This window comes from Megalopta genalis, chromosome 4, assembly GCF_051020955.1.
Source record: "Megalopta genalis isolate 19385.01 chromosome 4, iyMegGena1_principal, whole genome shotgun sequence".
Taxonomy (NCBI): Eukaryota; Metazoa; Arthropoda; class Insecta; order Hymenoptera; family Halictidae; genus Megalopta; species Megalopta genalis.
In genome coordinates, this window is record NC_135016.1 from 6,908,669 (window position 1) to 6,928,981 (window position 20,313).

A 20,313-nucleotide genomic window follows, 5' to 3' on the forward strand; every position below is an offset into this window, starting at 1 on the left:
CCGAGGATGAAGACGTTATAAATAAAACTTCCGCGGTCTAATCGTTATTACCCAGGCGGCGGATCATTATGCGGTTATGCAGATTCCGGGAAATTACATCCGGCGACGTAGAAGTTCGAATAAAAATGCAAATCCGATACACTGCGTCACCTTCTTAATTAATAAGCGGTCCGAAACTACGTCAAGCTGCCGCATAGATCCGATTGCTTTTACGCGAAAAGGGGCGAAGTGTACACATCCACATCCGTACACGAAATAAGTGTAAAAGCTTTTATTTTTTAAACACCTGGTACTTCGTGGTACAAATGGTCTATAAAAATTACACGTCGTTTAAGATCGTCCGATGAACGGTACGAGCTGATCCTTACAAACTAACTGCATTGTCAGAGATAGCACCAGTTAACATAAAAAAAAAGAAAAACGATATAACGATAAAATATCGATCAACATCAAAAATATAGGCGTGCCGGCCGCAAATGCGCCATCCCGCAACCATGTCCTCCGTTAAGGTAATTAGGTACTATAGTTAGAAGTATACGACACATTACGTTCCGCCGCGTTCCTCTCCCTCCTCTCGATCAGGAGACTTATGGTCGTCGAAATGCCGCATCTCCCAACGAGATCCATGAACCCGGCGTACATCAGCCGTTTAACAAGTCAACGGATAACAGCACGCTCCCACAGCCTCGATGTAACAATCACGTGATCCCCATCACGGCCGATTATTTTCGTCCTTTTTCCCGTCATTATTACCCTGTCAGCAGAATGGCAGCCGATCACGTCACGCCGCGGACTGTTGATCGAAGCATCACAGAATATTCCTTATGTCAGGAACGTCCGAGGGACGTTCGCTATTTCGACATATTCCTCAGTTGTATCCGCAGGATTTTCCCGCTGCTGTTTTTCGGGATGTTATCCACGAACGTCACTCCGCCTGCAAACGAACCGTATGCTCATCGACCGTCTCAATGAGCTGTCTAAAAGCGGGTGTCCATATCGAGAGTTGCTCTTCAGGGTGTCCCAGAATTATTATATTGAGGGGAATGAGGGGTTCCTCAGGTCATTTGAAGTAACTTTTTCCTTAGCGAAAATGCAATCCGAGGCCTCGTTCACGAGTTATCGATGAAAAACAGTGACCAATGACAGGCGAGCTCGACTGACGCGGGGCGGCCGAGCCAATGAGCGGAACTGGGCGTCGACCACTCGTTCGCACGGCCGCCTCGCGCCAGCTGATCTCGCCTCTCATTGGTCACCGTTTTTCGTTGATAACTCGTAAACGGAACCGCGGATTGCATTTTCGCTAAGGAAAAAGTTACTTCAAATGACCTCAGGAACCCCGCAGGAACCCTCATTTCCCGCTTATACAATAATTTTGAGACGCCCTGTATAGTTTAGTGTATCTCACAGTACGAAACCAATTCGTTTCGAGAGAGTAGTTATCTAACAGTGGTCCTAGTATGACTCGAGCCTCGAGGCTCCAAACACAGCTAGACAAGACGCGGAAAAGGGTAAGGGGCCTGGCAGGTCCCACGTATACGAAACCATAGAGCAACTGTCGAGAGTTTTACTCTCAGATGAACATCCGCCTTAACTCAGTCTTACTGAGTTAATTCGCCTTACCTAGCAGCTCCTTGTAGCTCGCCACCTTCCCCTTTATGAAGTCCTGCAGCTGTTCAGGTTTCGGCGCCGCGCCCTTCTTCGTCAGGACGAAGGCTTTCGGCACCTCGCCGTGTCTGGCGTCCGGCACACCGATCACAGCCGCCTCTTCAACGTCTGGATGAGTTCTCAGCAAGGCCTCGAGCTCCGCAGGCGCGACCTGCAAGAGATTTACGTCACTCACGAACGTTGTGGCCTCCTTAATCGAGCCTCGATACTTTTTGGAAATTGTTTGCGCACTCTTCGGCTATGTTCCAGAGGTCTTTGACCCGTCGAGGTCGCGCAAAATCAAGATAAACTACAGGTTTAAACTACAGATAAGCTCCTTGGAACTTTCAGAAAGGAGTTTGGGGTCTCACCTGGAATCCCTTGACCTTGATTAGCTCCTTCAGTCTGTCTGTCACGTAGAAAAAGTTTTCCTCGTCGTGATAAGCAATGTCGCCGGTCTTCAGCCAGTCTTCGTGCATCATCTCTCTGGTCGCGGCCTCGTTGTTCAGGTAGCCCTTCATGACATGGGGCCCTCTCACCCAGATCTCGCCGTTCTCGCCCGGACCGCTGACATCTTTGTTGGTGAGAGGATCCACCAATCTCATTTCGCATCCGGCTATGGTTTTGCCGATGCTTCCCGGCTTCGTCCCCGTCACCTCGAAGGAAACGACCGGCGAGGTCTCGGTCATCCCGTACCCTGGTCAACAAAGCCGCATTGAACCGTCGCAACTTGATCTTCGAGACGATAGAAGAACTCGCGACAGGAAGATCCTTGAGGAACTCACCTTGGCAGAACTTCATCTTTTCGTTGTCCAGCCCGAACTTGTCGTAGAACCTCTGGACGTCCGTTTCCGACAGTGGCGCTGCCCCGATGATGGCGTGATGAACGTTCTCTAGCATCTCTTTCTTCACTTGCGGAGCAGCGTTCAGGAAGAGCAGTATCGGCGGGACTATGTACAAACCGGTCATCTGGAAAAGAGCGTAGCTTTAGAAAACCGAAGCACGAGCACTGGAGAGCAGCTTTTCTGGTCCGCCGAGTGACAGTTGTCGTAGAGATACTACATCATTTTTGTGGTGATCCGGTGTCAGGTTCTTTTTAAATGAAAAAATCAGTATTCCTTATTTTTGGGGCTTCGTCGGCGAAACATTCGCCATCGTATTCGTCTCGTTTCGTTGATTAAAAAATAGCACCAGATATAATCACGATTGTAATTACTTGTTGAAGTCGAATCTTGAAGTCAAGTTAATCAGTTGGAGTTAATCAATTTTAATCGCTTATTACACAAGCTATTATGATCATAATCATAAAAGTGTCAGCTTAGTCAGAAAAACAAGGCGAATGCGATGGTGAAGGTTTCATGTAAAAGAATCGGGAATGAGAAGAGCTGCGATGTTTGGACATTTCCCTGGATCGGTCATCGAATATGCTTAACGCTTCGACTATTTCATTTAGTCAAATAATTGATGTATCTTATTTAATCAAATGAAAATGAAGAAGTTGGATTGTATGATACTTTTTCATCATTCTTATGTTTTATGGATCGTGATAAAATTGGGACGATACAATAGATTGTCAAAGTGTGACGTCAAATGAATTTCGACAAATATCGTAAAGATTTTTTTGACAATTATCGTATGGATCATTTTTACAGTTACCAAGTGTACACTGTACCTTTTGCGTCGCCATGAGTTGCAAGATCTGCGCCGGCACGAATTTCGGGACTGTGATGAGCTTCGTTCCGGTGGAGAGTCGCGGCAACGTCAACGAGTTCAGCCCGAAGATGTGGAAGAAAGGCAGGATGACTGGTATCACCTCCTGGAAGTCAGCTGAAAAAACAGAGTATCGACGTAAGTTCGCATAATCTCGATACCGACATCGCTGAGAAGAACAATGTCCACTCACGGGATGTGAACTCCCACATCTTCCCGCTGACAGTTTGCTCGGTCATGTCCATATTTGCGACCAGGTTTTTGTGAGTCAGCATGACACCCTTCGGCAAACCCGTCGTTCCGCTTGAATAGGGCAAGATCGCAACGTCGTTGATGTTATCATGGCTGTGCTTTATGGGTGGCAACGTTTTGCCGCGTGTGATTAGGTCCTGAAAGAATTGTGGATTGAAGAACGTTTATAGGATGACGGTGGCCTTGCATACAAAATGTTTTATACTAAAATGTTGCCTAGTCATCTCGCATTATTTCACTCGATAAATTATAAGATCGATCATGCAATAACACTGAAGAACCTAAATATGATTGCTATAAATCTGACTCGTGATAGACGTGTTCTTCTCTCCTATTTTAGATCTCATTTTTAATTCTTGTTTTCGCTGTCCCTGACCTTGAATCGCCCTAAATGATTATTGCCACGGAATTCCTGATGAAGAAAGGGCTACCGTTCTATGCGATTCTTCATTTTTTTTAAATGACATAGAAACAGATATTTATGTGGCACCGTATGGGCCTACTCGAACCATTGAACTTTGTACACAAAACACTTGACGTATCTTTACAAACAACAACGATGTTTGGGGTGCAATCTTTACGCGACTCACCCTGTATATGACGGAACAATAGTTCTGCATTACGTATCCAAAATTTGCAGCGACAGCTGTGTCAGTTTTCAAATTATTTACCGCGCTACTTTCGACCTTTCTTATTTTTCCGTCCTACAGTCTAAGCCAGGGGTGTCAAACTCGCGATGATGAACATTTTTGATGCCAAGTATCAGGACGTAAACAACAATTTAACTTTATATATGTTTATTACAATGTACTAGTCAAAATAAAAATATTTGTTTCTATGAACATTGATTTCTTTTTGGCGGCCCACCTAAAGTTAAGCATTGTTTATTAGCTTTTGAGTTTGACACCCCTGGTCTAAGCAAGTTCTGCGACTATTATTCGTTGTCATGCTCACCAAGAACGGTATAGTGCCCTCGGGTATCGGTCCGGTGCCGTCGTCGATGACCATGAAAGGCGCATTCGGTGCCATGGTTGTCTTCGCTGCTGCAGCAACATTCTTCGCGATCTCTGTCACCGTGATGATCGCCTTCGCCCCGGAACTCTTCAATTGCCTGGCGATCTCCTCTGCGAAAACGGAATGATCGCCATCAGCGAACAATTGAAACAATTGGCGGCCTCCTACAAGGAGGCTCTCGATTGACCGCCGCCGCGGCGCGCTGTCCCAGAGACGAGGCGTTTTCGTCAACGAGCCCCCGCGGCGATCGTTGCAGTAACAGATAAGATTACGGGACTTCAGATGGCATTCTAATGTGAATCTTTGAAAAAATTGATTTCTTTTTAATTACATTTTCTACGAGAAAAATATGTCGACAGAACATCATCATCTGAATTCTTGAAATTAAGAAACATAATTAAGAAACGCGATTTATACTGGAACATTGCTAACATTATGACATTAATTTTCTAAAAATAACGTACCCTTATTATCATATAAATAGATTAATCAAAAATTGTACGGTATTATTTATTATTATAGATATAATTTTGTATTAATGTATTTATATGATGCTAATCAAAGCTAATCAAAGAATATCTAATTAACTAACCAACTAGCTATAATAATAAATTTATTATCATGGCACTAATTTTATAAAAACAATATACCCTTATCATCATATAAATACATTAATCAAAAATTATACGGTATTATTTATTATTACAGCTATAATTTTTTATTAATGTATTTATATGATGATAAGGGTATATTGTTTTTATAAAATTAATGCCATGGTAATAAATTTATTATTATAGCTAGTTGGTTAGTTAATTAGTTATTCTTTGATCAGCTGTCTAAGAACACGGTGTTCCTCTTTCTCCACCGCACTTGTTATTACATGATACAACTGCAATAAATCATCTCGTACACAGCTGGATATTCTTACACGACGCCATGTAAGCAGGGTTAACGAACGAGACTCACCAGGTGTGTAGAACGGATTAACAGTGGTCACTGTCAAATCGGCCTCAAGGATGCCCAGCAACGCGAGAACCGTCTCCGGATAATTGGGCGATATCAAGGCGACCACATCCCCCTTTCTCAGGCCCATGTTCAGTATACTTCTGGCGATGTAATTAGAGGCGTCCCTCGCCTGGCTGTACGTGTACTTCCGTCCGGTGGCCGCGCACTCCTACAACCGGGCATCGTTCATTGCATTACAGGAATGACACGCGGACTTCTCGGTTCGCGACGAATTACACGTCTTGCTCGCGTGGATTACACGGCGTCGATTTGGCCGGCTCGGCGTTACCCGGAAAAACGACAGTGCTCGGAGATTCGTCAGGTCGACGCAGATTGAAACGCTGTTACCCTTTTGCATCAACGCGGCCGCGGCCGTTGCACAGAAAATTGCATTCATTTCCGCGCAGCAGAATCGTTCGCGCGTCGCGAGAAACTCTGCTTCGCGTGGATTGAAATTGTTCGCTAGATCCATACAAATTATTTATCGCGTGGAGCGTGCCGGGCATAAGAATGGTAATTCCGCGGAGTTCAAAGGTCTGTTGTTGGTCATCGCGGCACTTGTGTCAATATCTTATCGACGAATCGCATCGGCATACTTCAAGTTAAATGAATCATTCTTTGCTGGAGATCCATGCGGTGTGTCAACATTATAGCGCGCATTATTCAAATCGTCGAACTATGCGTAAATCGTTATGTAATAGGCTGTTAAAGTAAAAGAAGCAATGTCAAGTATCGAATTTATGCGGTCGTAGAGCAATTAACTGTTGACTAATAAGCTAATTTGATAGAGAAGGAAAAATAGATTTTCGGCAGAAAGTCAACATTCTAATGCGGATCATTTAAACGTTCAAGCACGTAATACTATTATCTTATGGATCGTTAAAGTACAAGAAACAAGATTAAGTTGTGAAACTATTCGAGTCACAGAGCACCTAACAATTTGCTGAATTAATTTGACAAAGAATGGCGTGTAGAATGGCAATAATAAATTCACGCGGAATTTCGAATCTAACGTGGATCGTTTAAAAGTTCGACTAGGTAAGGCTATTATCTTATAGCTCGTAGAAGCGAAAGAGACGAAATTAACTGTCGAAACTGTCCGAGTCGTACAGCAATCGAACTGAATTAATTTCATAGAGAGGTGTGGGCAACTTGCTGAATTGCATAACGCTGTGCATCGCGTTCGCAGCAGACAATGTCAAGCATTGAGTTAACACAGTCACGGGATAAATAATTCATGGACACCTTTGGAATTAGTTGATACAATGAAAGAGGTACGTTTCGCATGCATCGACCTAGAAGAATGCGATACTTTAGCATGATAGCGAGATATATGACTCTATTAATATTTATTGTCGTGCCGCCAACAATCGAAGCTACGGGCTGGCCAAGAAAATTGGACTTGGAAGAAAATTGGTCTTCGCGAGTAGATCGCGGATGTTTATGCAAAATCAGCATTGTTCGCGTTCACTGCAATATGCAGAAGCTACGCGGACAATACATTCTTTCTTTAATTATTCTGACTGGGTCAAAATCGAAAAATTTAATTAAAAACTTTACTTGCATGTTCATTTAATCGCGTATCAAATGTGAGATCGCAATCAAACGGATATAATGAATATAAAATAAAACAATTTTTTCGCACGTTTTCTTTTTCAAATGACGTTGATCTGTTACCAATACCATATTCGGCGTACACTTTATCAATTTTGTCAAAGATCTTCAACTTGTTGCAATTAATTGGTAAGAATGGCATGCGAAAAAACTGTTCAGATTTGTCATAAAATCCGCGATCTATTCGCGAGTAAACCGAAACTGTAAAAGAAACGTCCGTACAGCCGAACAAAAGTGTAATAAAAATCGACGCAAAGCTCCGCATTAGCTGAATGTATTTAAAAAAAAGAAAGATGCAAAAGGCGGAAAGATTTCGTCGAAAGTAAAAGAATCGCGTTCATCGTAAAAGCCATTCGATAGCCGAAGCGTGAGAAAATAGCTGGCTACGTGCGGAATGCGATGCCGGAACATGCTCGCAGTAGAATCAGACAACGCTGACCAGACGCCAATGGTTTCTCTGCTAGTCTGAGTCCGCTGCCAGCACGGATCAAAGTCCGCGCGAGACGATTTTCACGCTTCGGGCGCTTCGGGAGAGAAAGCGGGTCGGAAACGCACCAAGGCGATTCTGTCGGCGAAATCCTGGAGGTTCCTCCAGACGTAATCGTGCGTAAACATCTCAATGAAAGTGTACTCGCCGTACGGCGACGAGAAAATCCGTTTCCCATTCTCGTTCTCGACGATCTGTCGCTGGGCCTGCGTCGACGAGCACCTCGCCGACCGGTGCAACGTCTTCGGAGCGTTGTCGGCGAGCTGGCCGATCCTCCTCGCGTACCGCGAAAACTGACGGACGCTGGTCATCGTGATCGTGGGCTTCGTTTCTGGCGAGTCCTCTTCAGCAGTTGATCCAGCCGATAGGCTTTTCTGGAAAAAAGAAGACAGAGAACGAGCACGGAATTAGTATGCGCGAAAGCTGCTTTCTAGCCGGTGCATAACGCGCGCGTGGGCCGCGCGAAATGTAGGCCAGCCAGGCCGGCGACGGCACGGACCGGAAAGAACGCACGCGTCACGGTGCACACGATGCGTTTCGATGCAACCGATAGCGCGCAAGATGCTCGTTCAATTTGCGAGAGCGGTCGGTCCGACTCGCGAGCTCCGCGAATCAAAGTTCTCCCATTTTTTTAGAGGAGTCGAGTTTGGATTGCGATTGCGCGAATGTTATTAGATTCACGATGCAAAATTTTATGCGATAACGTGTCTAGTTATCGAACGTGATTCAACGGTGTATTCGATATGCGACAGGTTACGTTATTAACAAACAATGGAGACCGGTGTGGGAAGCAACGATTTAACTTTGGACCACGATTACGTGCAAGATATTTCGTTCACGACAAAACGTTTGATGCGAAAACATTTCCTAGCTATTCGTCGTTATTCGACGACGGTATTTTCGATTTGCGACAGGCTTCGAGCGAGTTTCTTCAAGGCGATAACACTCCTGTTTACCTATCTTTGAAACTGCAATAGGTGTAACAAATGGTCGCAATAATTGAACACGCTTTTTAAAGAGATATTATTAAAACGACGAAATATTTGTTCGAGGAACTTTTCCTCTCGTTGAGAACCTCTTCGGCATCTTTGGCATACTTTCGAAATACGATCATGTTTCGAAGTAGCCAGTGCCACCAATTTCAATGTTTTTTAACCCAAAGAACTTTTAAATGTTATCATGAAACATGCATAAACGGACCTCGTGACTGCAAAAGGTGTTATAGTTTCTTTGCAAAGAAATCCCAAAGAAAGTGAAACAAAATGGCAATTTACACTAGAATACCCCTCCCCCCCTTAATACAGGATTAATGCAGCTCTCCGATTTTCTTCAGGAATTATTCATAATTGTTACCGATACGTTCGCAGTTTTTTACTGTTCTTGGCTGGCGGTGAATAAAGAGGCTTCGCTACGCAGATGAAATCTCTTATTCCTTGGGACCGCTTCAAGGACCGAACTATTCCTGCGCGAAGTTGCGTGGATTAGGTCAGGGGACAACGTAGTGTGCCACGCGAATCGTGAACAGGGTATTGACCTTGAATGATTGTATGGCCTCGCGTCGACTTTGCTCCCTCTCTCCTCGTCCCTGCCCCGCCGACTGAACTTCGTTGACGGACTTCGGTCGCAAACAATTAGCAAAATCATCGCACGTATTTACCGCGTCACTAACTGATAACATTAACGGAATTAAGACTCACCGGATCCACGCGGTTTATCGCATATTTTTACTAGATTACGTGCCTAATCTTGCAGCTCGTTACGAAATTAAAAGCTACCCCGTGCCGTTAGAATAGAACTAACAGTCTTCATAAAAAGTCATGCTGAAACTAGTTGCCCGATGATTGCGCTGTGTACGGTAACCCGTCCGTGCCCAAAGAAATAATGAACACGATGATCTAATAATCGATTGCTTGACACGGCATTATTCGACTTTGCATTCGTCGCGTTGACGAAGTTTCCCTTCTTTTCTTTTCGATGGACAAACGAATCGACGCTTTTGAACTTTTCCGAAGTTGTTGCGATTCAGAAAGATTAAGCATCGATATACCGTAACGATGCAAATGGGGTCACTGACCATAATTAGACCGTTGATTTTCATGCATCGATGGCACTTTCACATTTCCAAGTCACGAGAAAACGTGCATACGAACAAACTATTAACGACGGATCGATCTCATTCGTAAAACAGCGAATTTTCTAGTTGGTGAATTGAATCTGTTTCTCATCCTGATTACGCATAAATATCCGCGCTTGAACAGCATGATCCACGACGATTGAGAAAGAAACACCTTAAACATTATTTTAGATCATTCTCGGATGATCTAAATCGGCCTGCCTCCAGAGGAGAAGAAAATTAAGCAGAAATATTGGCTGTATACAGTAAATTTTCCCTAATTTTCCTTCAACTTGTAAACAAAGATAGACAATTTGCAAAGAAGAGATACGATTATTCGAGCCTTGCACCTTCGTTCAACTATTAAAACAACTCGCGTGGCTCGAATAATCTCCTCTTCCCAAATTGTCCATTTTTGTTTGCAAGCTGAAGAAAAATTAGGCAGAATTTTCTATGCAGTACTATGTCCGTCGCGCGATCCGCCCGAAATGTCGCCGGTGCAAGAGGAGCTGAGAACAAGTGCCGTTAAAGAAAAATAAAAGAAACAGAATAGCGAGCATCAGCGGGAAAACTAGCATGCGCCCGGTAGTGTTAAATGGAGAAGGCAACGTGCTCGCGAGGCAAGTCGATTTGGATCCGATTACAGAGCGAGCAACGATGCCAAGGGCGACGGTTCCGCGTCAGAAACCGATCAGAGAACGTAACAAGCTCTATCGGATCGAAACAGGAGGAATTCCGCGGGAGAAACGTAAGAAATCGGAGCGCCGAATTTCGATGCCTAATCGATGACAAGCGGGCCGACTGGCACGTAGAATGGGTACAAAGTACAATCGCCGGATTGTTATCAGCTCTGACCCACCCAGACTCTCCTATCTCACGTTCAACGTAAACGCAATCTCTTCCATGGCTTATCATCTGCCGTGTAAGTGTCTCCCGAGTGCCTGACAAGTTACACGACACGGGGTACGCGTTTCTGTAACACAGCGGTGCACGGTTAAATTTACTCGAAATCCGTACGATTAAATTCACGCGAAATCCGTTACGTTAAATTTATACGACCCGGCTCAACTCTTTTCCCGCTAGACTACCTTCAACGAGGCGTCATCTCGGTAGACCTGGATAGAGCATAACTGCAGTGAAAAGAAAGGACAGACGTGCACTCGTTTAGTAGAAAATGTCAGCGTACACTTATTAAACGAAATAACTTCTTCAGGATTGGTCCAAACGACCTTTAAATTTCGTTGAGATTCCAATATTAATATATTATTATATATTGTTAATTATTCCAATATTATTCCAGTATTAATTAATTATAATTATTCCAATATTTTTATGTAAAATAATTTTATAAGCAATTTTAAATAATTAGTTATGAAAATGACTTACGCACGTGAAATTGATTAATTGAATCGGACTAATTTACAACCCAAGAACGTATCGAACTGTATTTATTGTTATTACATTTACATGACAGTATAATTAGTAATAAATATTATTATTATTATTATTATTATTATTATTATTATTACTTATTGCAATTGATAGAATTGTCAGAACACGTACAGGTCATCGAGATCTATGAAACGCTTTTTTTAAACTTTTGTCATAGGCTCAGATAAAAAGTTCGAAAACATGACTGCTTTCATTTTGTGTGTTGTTGTCATTCCAATATCAAAATTTTAAAGAAGGTATTTTAATCACTGTCTAGTATACTAGTCGGTCTATCATCATAGCAAACAAATTCGAGTCATTTGTCCCAGTTTTAAAAATGTACACACTGCCAAAACGACCTTAATTAAGATATCGTCGACCGGCGATTTTACACAGAAACTGTGTCGTGTCATCGAAAAATAACTAATAAATAATGCGAGTACAAACGGTACATCGATGCATTAACGAGGACGGCGACGGTGCAATCGACGGTTTAACTTAGGTGACGACAGGAACTGATAACTGCTTCTATTTGCAATCCCAGATAACAGTCATTCAACGTCGACGTCGACGAAAACATTTGGAGAAAGTTATTCGTTAGAGACTTTTCTCTTTCCGGAGAAGATTAATCGGAATCAAAACGATACACCGTAATGTGTATTCCCATCGAAAAGAGAAAGGCGGATCTACAAATTCCAGTTCTCTCGAGCGTTGCGCAATCGCTATGTGGGACACGGGTTTTGGAAAAAGATCGATCTGCCCTTCCGATGACTTAAAATTCTCGCGATTGTGCTTGACGTATTGTAATTTTTACGCGAATTCCGTACTTTGAAACGTGTTTACTCGCACAGTTACCGCATTTCGCGCGACGCGAAAATGCATAAGCGTCGACAGTTTTATCGCAGAACAGAAGAAATAATGTTTTATGACAGAAGAAATTATGTTTTATAACAGAAGAAATAGTGTTTTATAACAGAAGAAATAATGTCTTATAACAGAAGAAATTATGTTTTATAACAGAAGAAATAGTGTTTTATAACAGAAGAAATAATGTCTTATAACAGAAGAAATTATGTTTTATAACAGAAGAAATAGTGTTTTATAACAGAAGAAATAATGTTTTATAACAGAAGAAATTATGTTTTATAACAGAAGAAATAGTGTTTTATAACAGAAGAAATAATGTCTTATAACAGAAGAAATTATGTTTTATAACAGAAGAAATACTGTTTTATAACAGAAGAAATGTTCATATAGTTTCGGCTAACAGGTTCTCGAGCGAAATGAGATCTTCCTCCATCGATTTCGAAGCACTCGAATTTTTGAGTCCCGAGCATGTCGGATAATCGGAATGCCCCAAGTATTATTAAGATAGTAGCGGCATGCGATCGAAATCATGGCGCCATCAATTGAAGCAGCAATTTTCTGCGACGAGAGCAGCAGCCAGCCGGAGTGGAACGAGGGACGAATAATCGGCGCATCGTGAAAATTCATGCCGGTGCTCGCGCCAATGGCCAAACGGAACGCGTAGTCGTGTCGCAGACTTAAATAACGCTGCCAGTAATCGACGCATTTCCACGGAACGTACGCTACACGTTGACCTGCAGTCATTGACACGACGCGAGCTAGCAGACGGTCCAAGTCACACCGCTGCACAATGCACATGCGGCACGTTCTCCTTGGACGGCGCTGTATCGAATACCCGAGCCACTGATTGGCTTCACGAGGACCGCAAAAAGCTAGATATACTAGCGTCACTTAATTACACGCTATTCGATAGAAAGATAAGATCGTGGGCTGTTGGAATGCTATTATATAATTAGTGAAATGAAAAGGTGCTTTTGACACTCGAACGGCTATAATTTTTCATAGAAATGTAACCGACGTTGAAATCATTCGGAATTTTATTCAGCGAATACGTTTTCTGAATATCTTATTTTTAATATGTATAGAATACCTTAATTAGGTTAAATTAAATTAATTAACCAGACCGAATCTTTATGCGGCAAAAATTAATGCGGATCGAAATCAGCTGATATCGAGCTCTGGAAATAATTCAACAACTTCAGAATTTTTAAATGTATCGATTTTACAATAATGTGTGAATCAAGCTTTTACGGTCGGAGTGCTTTATGCGGTGTACAAAAGTGTGTGCAAATCACAGAATCAGCTAATATCGATCCCTGGAATAAATTCGATGACGGCAGAAATTCTCTTGAGAAACCGTAAATTCGTTCTTTACGTTGGAAAAATAAAAGAACGGATTACTTTTGTCATTGTGACTAAAAATAAAGTTAGGTTTAAAGACACGATAATTTCAAAGATACGCTGCGTTATATAAGGTTAATTATTAAGGTAGCCAAACAACAATATTTACGCTCCCGGTTCAAACTCCAAGAAAAAAAAGATAGCACGACCGTGCTATCTTCAGTTTCTCGTGTTATGATTAATCCTAGCGTGAAATCTACGAACGTGTCTTTTATGGATATGTAAACATAACGATGATTGACTTCGCGTCGAGGAATTCCCCGAGTAAATAGAGACAGAGCGAGAGCGAGAGAGACAAAATTTTGGCGTATCAGATACTTGAACTGCATTTACATTCTTTAGTATTTCATGAGCACCCTTAGAGTTATTATGTTCAATTTGTATCCTGAGCCTTGTCATTGCAAACAGTATAACGAAAGCTTAGTAGTATAACTTAACAATATAACTACAAATTAGCAGAATTGTTCCAACTATCAGGAAAACGATAGTTGTCTGTCACTTAACTGCTTCAACGCTGACAAATATGAAAAAGTATAATTATAATTAAAAAGAAAAAAGTATAAGTAAAGTCGAGATATCCGCATATTACTATTACACACAAACTGCAAACTACGCAATTACTGAAGAACTTTAAAATGCATTAGCGTTATTTGCAGCTGAATAAAATAATTAAAAGATGAAAGAAACTGTCTACACAGCTTTTGTATCTTGAAATTAATTAAGCAGTCTAAAGCTTAGCTTCTCAACTTTATATTATATTTAATATATCGATTCCATTCTGATCGTATTACTCCTACTTAAATTATGTCCATATTACAAATCGTACAACAATAAACTATCGTACATGAAACTTTTCAGTACTCTTAAGTAGCACAAATTAAACAGCGTGACTCTTACGCGTACGTCAATGGCTAAAATTGCAACGCAAGTTAATAGCCGTAATCATAAATTCATACATAGTTAGAAGGAAGACCGAAGTACGTGCAGGAAGAAGAAAAATATCGCAAGGCCAGCAACATACATACATAAGCAATAATACCGAGTAACAAGAGTACCAAGAATGACACATAACTTTTTATTCGAATGAATTTTCATTCGAACAAAATGTTATTCTGATAAATCGTTATCTAGAGGGATTTCATTCGATTAGTCGATCTCTTATCCGTCATTCTATTGCAGCAAATTCTCCCTAATTGACGCTCAGCTTGGAAACAAAAATGGACAATTTACAGCTCGTTCTTATAGTCACAGAATATCAACAACTATAAAAACGAGCTACATTATTATAATAATCCTATCTCCTCTTCCCAAATTGTCCACTTTTGAGAACAAGCTCAGCATCGATTAGGGAGAATTTAAAAAGTTGCTCGACTCTAATCTGGACACCGAAGAACGTGGCACTTGAAACTTCAGAGAGTTCGAAGTCTTTCTCTCTTCCTGCTTCTCCGGTTAATACTAGTGGAAATTTTAGGCTACGGCTCGGACAATAGAATAGGACGAGCCTGGTATGAATGAGACAGCGTGACAATGCGGATGATAGTACGAACATGAGAACGAGGCACGCGATGTCGTTATCGCGGTATCGAAAACAAGCCGGATGCAGGAAAGGCGGCAAATGCCGTGGAACCTGCATGCAAGTGCAACATACAGCGAACGGCGTAAATGGACGAGCCTTCGCTGACGAATCGGAGACACCCATCCGCGCCGCTCCAGATAAAAACCGATTAAGAGTATCTGCCGACAAGAGTCAGACGTCCCTCAACGAATCGCCGTTGCATGCTCAGAGCTCGACCGATCACAATTTACGACCGGCCCATTCACGCGGCTTATCTCCGCTCCTGCGGGCCGCAATCGAAATTATTTGACGAGATCGGTAGATATTAGGATGAAGGAGATTACGCCTTTCGATTGCTTGGAACAGAATCTAGATCGGCCGGAAGTTCAGACTCTTCTCCTAATTATTTTCACGGATCTCGAAACTGATTCGCAATCTCGCCGCGTGAAGTGCTCTCGATTGTCTCGCGTTGACAATTACTTGGCGATTTGACAAAGTCAATTGCATAGATAAGAATGTAGACGATAAAGGACTTCTCGTTGCTCTCCGTTCGGTGGACATGTTAATGGCAATCGGTAAACGAGTTCCGTAAACGCGTTTTTCTACGGATCCTTTCATTGGAAAGGCTCGAAGCAGTCGTCGCGCGTCATTACAGATCGATCTTTCATCCAGCTTCACGATAACCGGAATCTATTCGATTCCTTTACCAGCTGCCAGCGTCCACGTTTCTCCAACGATTCCGTTTATTCGATATTAATCGAGGCGCATCGTCGCGCGATGCACACGAACATGCCAGAATGGACTTTCAAACCCGATACGCGGTCCGAATAATTAACACATCCGTTGTTTTGAAGTCTCGCCGCGAAGAAGCACGATTACTTGGTTTGTACCAGACTGCGCTAAAAATACACACGAACCGGCCGTCGTCGTGAGCGCTAGGTGTAGCACGATGTCATTCCCGTCTCGAAAACACTGTTGCAATTAAACGAGTTACACAAGACAAGAGCGTTGTGGCAACGGAATCGCAAACTTCACGGTTTACAATGCAGAAAATTTCCGCAACAAGCGTCACCGACGCAACATCTCCACCAATCGAAACGAACTTCAACATCGAGAGCGATAAAATATTTGCAGCGTTCACGAGTGCATTCCACAATTATCGTATCGGCTCACCTTCGTCGTCAATCACACTGTCCGCGTCACGATGCATGCAGAACGTGAACGCGAATCTTCGAAACTCATTTCGTCGACAGGCAAACATATCTATCCGCTGACTCTTCTCTGGTCGTTCGCATCTGTTGCTCGTCATCTTCGGGAGATGAAGAACATTTCGAAGTCAAATTTTATGTACAGTATGCAAGTCTAAACACGTGTTATGAATCGGAGTACACATTTCTGCACAGCTAATATTTTCCAGCTCGGTTCCATTACTCGGACAAAAAAGGAGGACGATAATAACGGAACACTAATCGAGAATGTAGGACCTGTCCACGTCACGATGCGATCGGAGAATGAACGCATTAAATCGATACCGATTTTTGTAACAATAAAAAACCACGTTTTTTCACCAAATGTTCTTTAGCATCTGAAACGAGCATGAAATTAAGCGGACAAATTTACGAGCGCGTAAATACAATACCAATTTTTCATAATTACAAGGAGCCACATCTTTCTACCGATTGTTCAATAACTCGCATACGGAATGAGCATACAATCAAGCAACCACTACCACGAATGAAAGCCTATATTCAATTAATGATATTTATAATATATAATATATTTAATATATATATTTAATTAAGAAGAGCCACATCTTTCCGCCAATTCTTTAATAACTCTCATATGGAACGAGCATGAATTCGAGCAATCACTATCATGGATACAGAACCTGTTCGCGTCACGATGCGATCGAAGCACGAACGCCTATATTCGATACCGATTTTTATAAATAAAAGGAGCCACATCTTTCCACCGCTTAATAACTCGCATACGGAGTAAAACAAAATCAAGCAACCGCTACCACGGATGCAGAACCTGTCCACGTAAATCGAAGCGTACACGAACGATTCCCATACCGATTTTTAGAAATTGGACACCGCGACAAACGACCGTACGCCACGATTTAATTCTAACATCTCTAGGATCACAACAAAGGGCCGGGCTATCCCGAAATTTTTCCCAGCAATTTGCATTTAAATGCGAAGCGAGGGACGGCGTGGAAGTCGGCGAGATTTCATTCTTCCCGATCGATCCCCGCTCATGAATAACCTGTTGCACCCGGGCATCCCGAAGGGACTCGGGCCGGGACCGGACCGCGCGCTAGGAAAATGCCCGGGATAACGAGGAGAAAGCTTACCTGTGTGTCGGCTGTCAACCTGCAGCCTCTTGGAATCGGTTCCCACCTCGGTTCGCACTGGTCCCGAACAACGTGAATCGAGGAAGACCGTGAGAGCCCTGCGGCGAGTTTCGAAGAACGGCACTGAGTGAGACAGAGATCTTTGGTACCGGAGACGTTGACCCCGGGCCACCGTGACTCGTCCGTTTGTTGTCGTTCGGAGAGATCGATGTGCGACCGGCACGGTGTAGCCTCTGCGAGAACACTGAGAGAGAGAGACCGGCCAACACCGTGGATGGGAAACTGCGTGCGACTACCACGGCTGTTTTCAGTGACAGACTACGGGATACTCCGGCGAACCAGTCAAACTTCTACTACGCCGTGCCATTCCCCTTCCAACGTTCGCCGAGCCGACCGAACGAGTCGCTCGGGTAAGAGGCGTGTACTTTATAATCCTCTAGCGAACGAAGAATTTTACAATCCCGAGTGAGAGAGATATGGAAATTTCACCAAAATACCACCGCCCTGTCGATTCCTCGATACGCTGGCAAGGCCGTACACTGGGGTCGAGTGACGCGGTTGTGCCAAAATCGAAGAACCTTTGATAAAAATGTGATAAAGCGATGATTTCTTTTCTTTCTTTTTTTATTTAAAGCTGAAATATTTTAGATTAAGGGGAAATAGAGGGAAAGGGATATGAATATTTCTTGGCCTTGGAACGTTCGCCGAGCCGACCGAACAGGTCGCTCGGGTAAGAGGCGTGTACTTTATAATCCTCTAGCGAACGAAGAATTTTACAATCCCGAGCGATATGGAAATTTCACCAAAATACCACCGCCCTGTCGATTCCTCGATACGCTGGCAAGGCCGTACACTGGGGTCGAGTGACGCGGTTGTGCCAAAATCGAAGAACCTTTGATAAAAATGTGATAAAGCGATGATTTCTTTTCTTTTTTTTTTTTAATTAAAGCTGAAATATTTTAGATTAAGGGGAAATAGAGGGAAAGGGGTATGAATATTTCTTGGCCTTGGAACATTCGCCGAGCCGACCGAACAGGTCGCTCGGGTAAGAGGCGTGTACTTTATAATCCTCTAGCAAACAAAGAATTTTACAATCCCGAGCGATATGGAAATTTCACCAAAATACCACCACCCTGTTGATTCCTCGATACGCTGGCAAGGCCGTACACTGGGGTCGAGTGACGCGGTTGTGCCAAAATCGAAGAACTTTTGATAAAAATGTGATAAAGCGATGATTTGTTTCTTTTTTTTAATTGAAGCTGAAATATTTCAGAATAAGGGAAGGTAGAGGGAAAGGGGTATGAACATTTCTTAGCCTTGAAAATTTACGGTAAACTTGAAGTATTTCGGATCGTCATTTAGCAAATACGATTGGATATCTTGTTTATGAAATTCTCCCTATTTTTTTTTCTTTTTTCTGTAACATTTCGGCTTTAACGGAAAAAGATCGTCGCTCTATCTCATTTCTATGAAAAGTTCTTGGATTTTTACGCAACTTCGTCTCTTCGTCCTACTGTGGCTCGTCGCCGTGAATGCGAAGATTTCAGGTGATTGTTGTTTGGTAAAAACTTCCATGATTAATGGGGGTAGATGTGGGCAAATTTTTATTCGGATGATGGATGAGACGAAAAGACTGACGGATACGATTTGATTCGACACTAGTGAATAAATATCCAGTCGAATGTGATTTTATTCGGATAAGAATTCATTCGAAAAGATTTCTATTCGAATAAGAATTCATTCGAAGAGGTTTTTATTCGAATAAGAATTCGTTCGAAAAGGTTTTTATTCGACTAAAAATTCATTCGTACAGAAATTCATACGGAAAAGAATCTTTTTGAATAAAAATGACAGAACTTGAAACGGTGTTCATTGATTAATTTTTCCCCACGTTAATTCTTGCAATTACCGTTTTTCAAATGCTGCATCGGCAACTTTCGCTCATAAAATAACGTAAAGACAAAAGCAGCGAATAATTACTCGCATAATAATCTCAAAAATAGTTCGAATAATCTACCAAACATTTGAATAACCTATATCTGAATCGTGTAAATAATTACTTCAAATATATGTAGAATCATTCGAATAGATAGTACAATTATCAACGTAGAATGACAAATCGTTATTCATATTTCGTAAAATGTTCAACTAAAATGAATTCTATAGGATAATTAGTTTAAATAAATATTTATTCGAAAGCATTTGTTCAGTCTCATTACAAGGCTGGACAGTTGTCCCGGCTATCTTCCGTACTCAGGTAAAAGGCCCGAAGGAACGAAATTGTTTTATTGTGTGAAAAGGCGAAAGTTTTATTGCTTAAGTACCCTGTAACTGCGCGACGCATCCTAATTGCCGCCATAAAAAAGGGACGTTCACGCGGGGGGGACTCGTCGCATCGTACTATAATCAGGGTGGTCCCAGCGATAGCGAACCCCCTAACCACCCTCCGTATCTGCGAAAACTGTGACAGCAGCGCGCCAATCACAGCAATCCTTGCATCCGATTGGTTGCTCCAAAGCATCGGAAAATAGTATTTAAGACGACAAATTTGTACTTTTCGGGAGAATGAAGTAAACATCGGTAAATGCAACAAACTCTGCCTAAACTCTTCTCCACCGCACACCACGTGTACTTTGGCAGCACAATGCGTGCAATGCATCTCGTTTTTATAGTTGTTGACGATCGGTAGCTATAAAATTATTAACTGTCGACGATTTAACTAAATATATTAACTAAAAATGACGATTATTAACTATTAAATTCGGGAGAAATTATTGTAACTTTACTTTAACACTGTGCACGAACGAATAGTTTTCGATGGTCGCGCGAGACGAATGCAGAGTCAAATTGACATAGTTTTTATT

At 42.3% G+C, this 20,313-nt stretch overlaps 1 protein-coding gene and 1 long non-coding RNA gene across 2 annotated transcripts; one reads left to right on the forward strand and one right to left on the reverse strand.

Annotated features, from left to right (window-relative positions):
• Nucleotides 1–256: 256 nt before the first annotated feature.
• LOC117223704 (uncharacterized) lies at nucleotides 257–17,789 on the reverse strand. Its single transcript, XM_033476130.2, has 10 exons — nucleotides 17,450–17,789; nucleotides 7,795–8,100; nucleotides 5,587–5,794; nucleotides 4,561–4,730; nucleotides 3,548–3,743; nucleotides 3,317–3,471; nucleotides 2,430–2,613; nucleotides 2,016–2,341; nucleotides 1,621–1,816; nucleotides 257–934 (listed from the first exon to the last, which is right to left on the reverse strand). Exons 2-10 carry the CDS (start codon nucleotides 8,035–8,037, stop codon nucleotides 852–854), a joined length of 1,761 nt encoding a protein of 586 aa, XP_033332021.2. The 5' UTR covers nucleotides 8,038–8,100; nucleotides 17,450–17,789; the 3' UTR covers nucleotides 257–851.
• Nucleotides 15,794–16,665, forward strand: LOC143259390 (uncharacterized). The gene is made up of 2 exons (XR_013033208.1): nucleotides 15,794–16,440; nucleotides 16,511–16,665. It is a non-coding gene; the product is annotated as an uncharacterized LOC143259390 (long non-coding RNA).
• Nucleotides 17,790–20,313: the final 2,524 nt, after the last annotated feature.

Bases quoted from the DNA above. Each gene is read 5' to 3' on its own strand.
- LOC117223704 (XM_033476130.2), bottom strand. From the start codon at position 8,037: ATGACCAGCGTCCGTCAGTTTTCGCGGTACGCGAGGAGGATCGGCCAG. The intron at 2,614-3,316 runs GTACAGTGTACA...GCTCTTTTCCAG, and splicing joins AACTCATGGCGACGCAAAAG to ATGACCGGTTTGTACATAGT. The intron at 1,817-2,015 runs GTGAGACCCCAA...AATCTCTTGCAG, and splicing joins TCAAGGTCAAGGGATTCCAG to GTCGCGCCTGCGGAGCTCGA.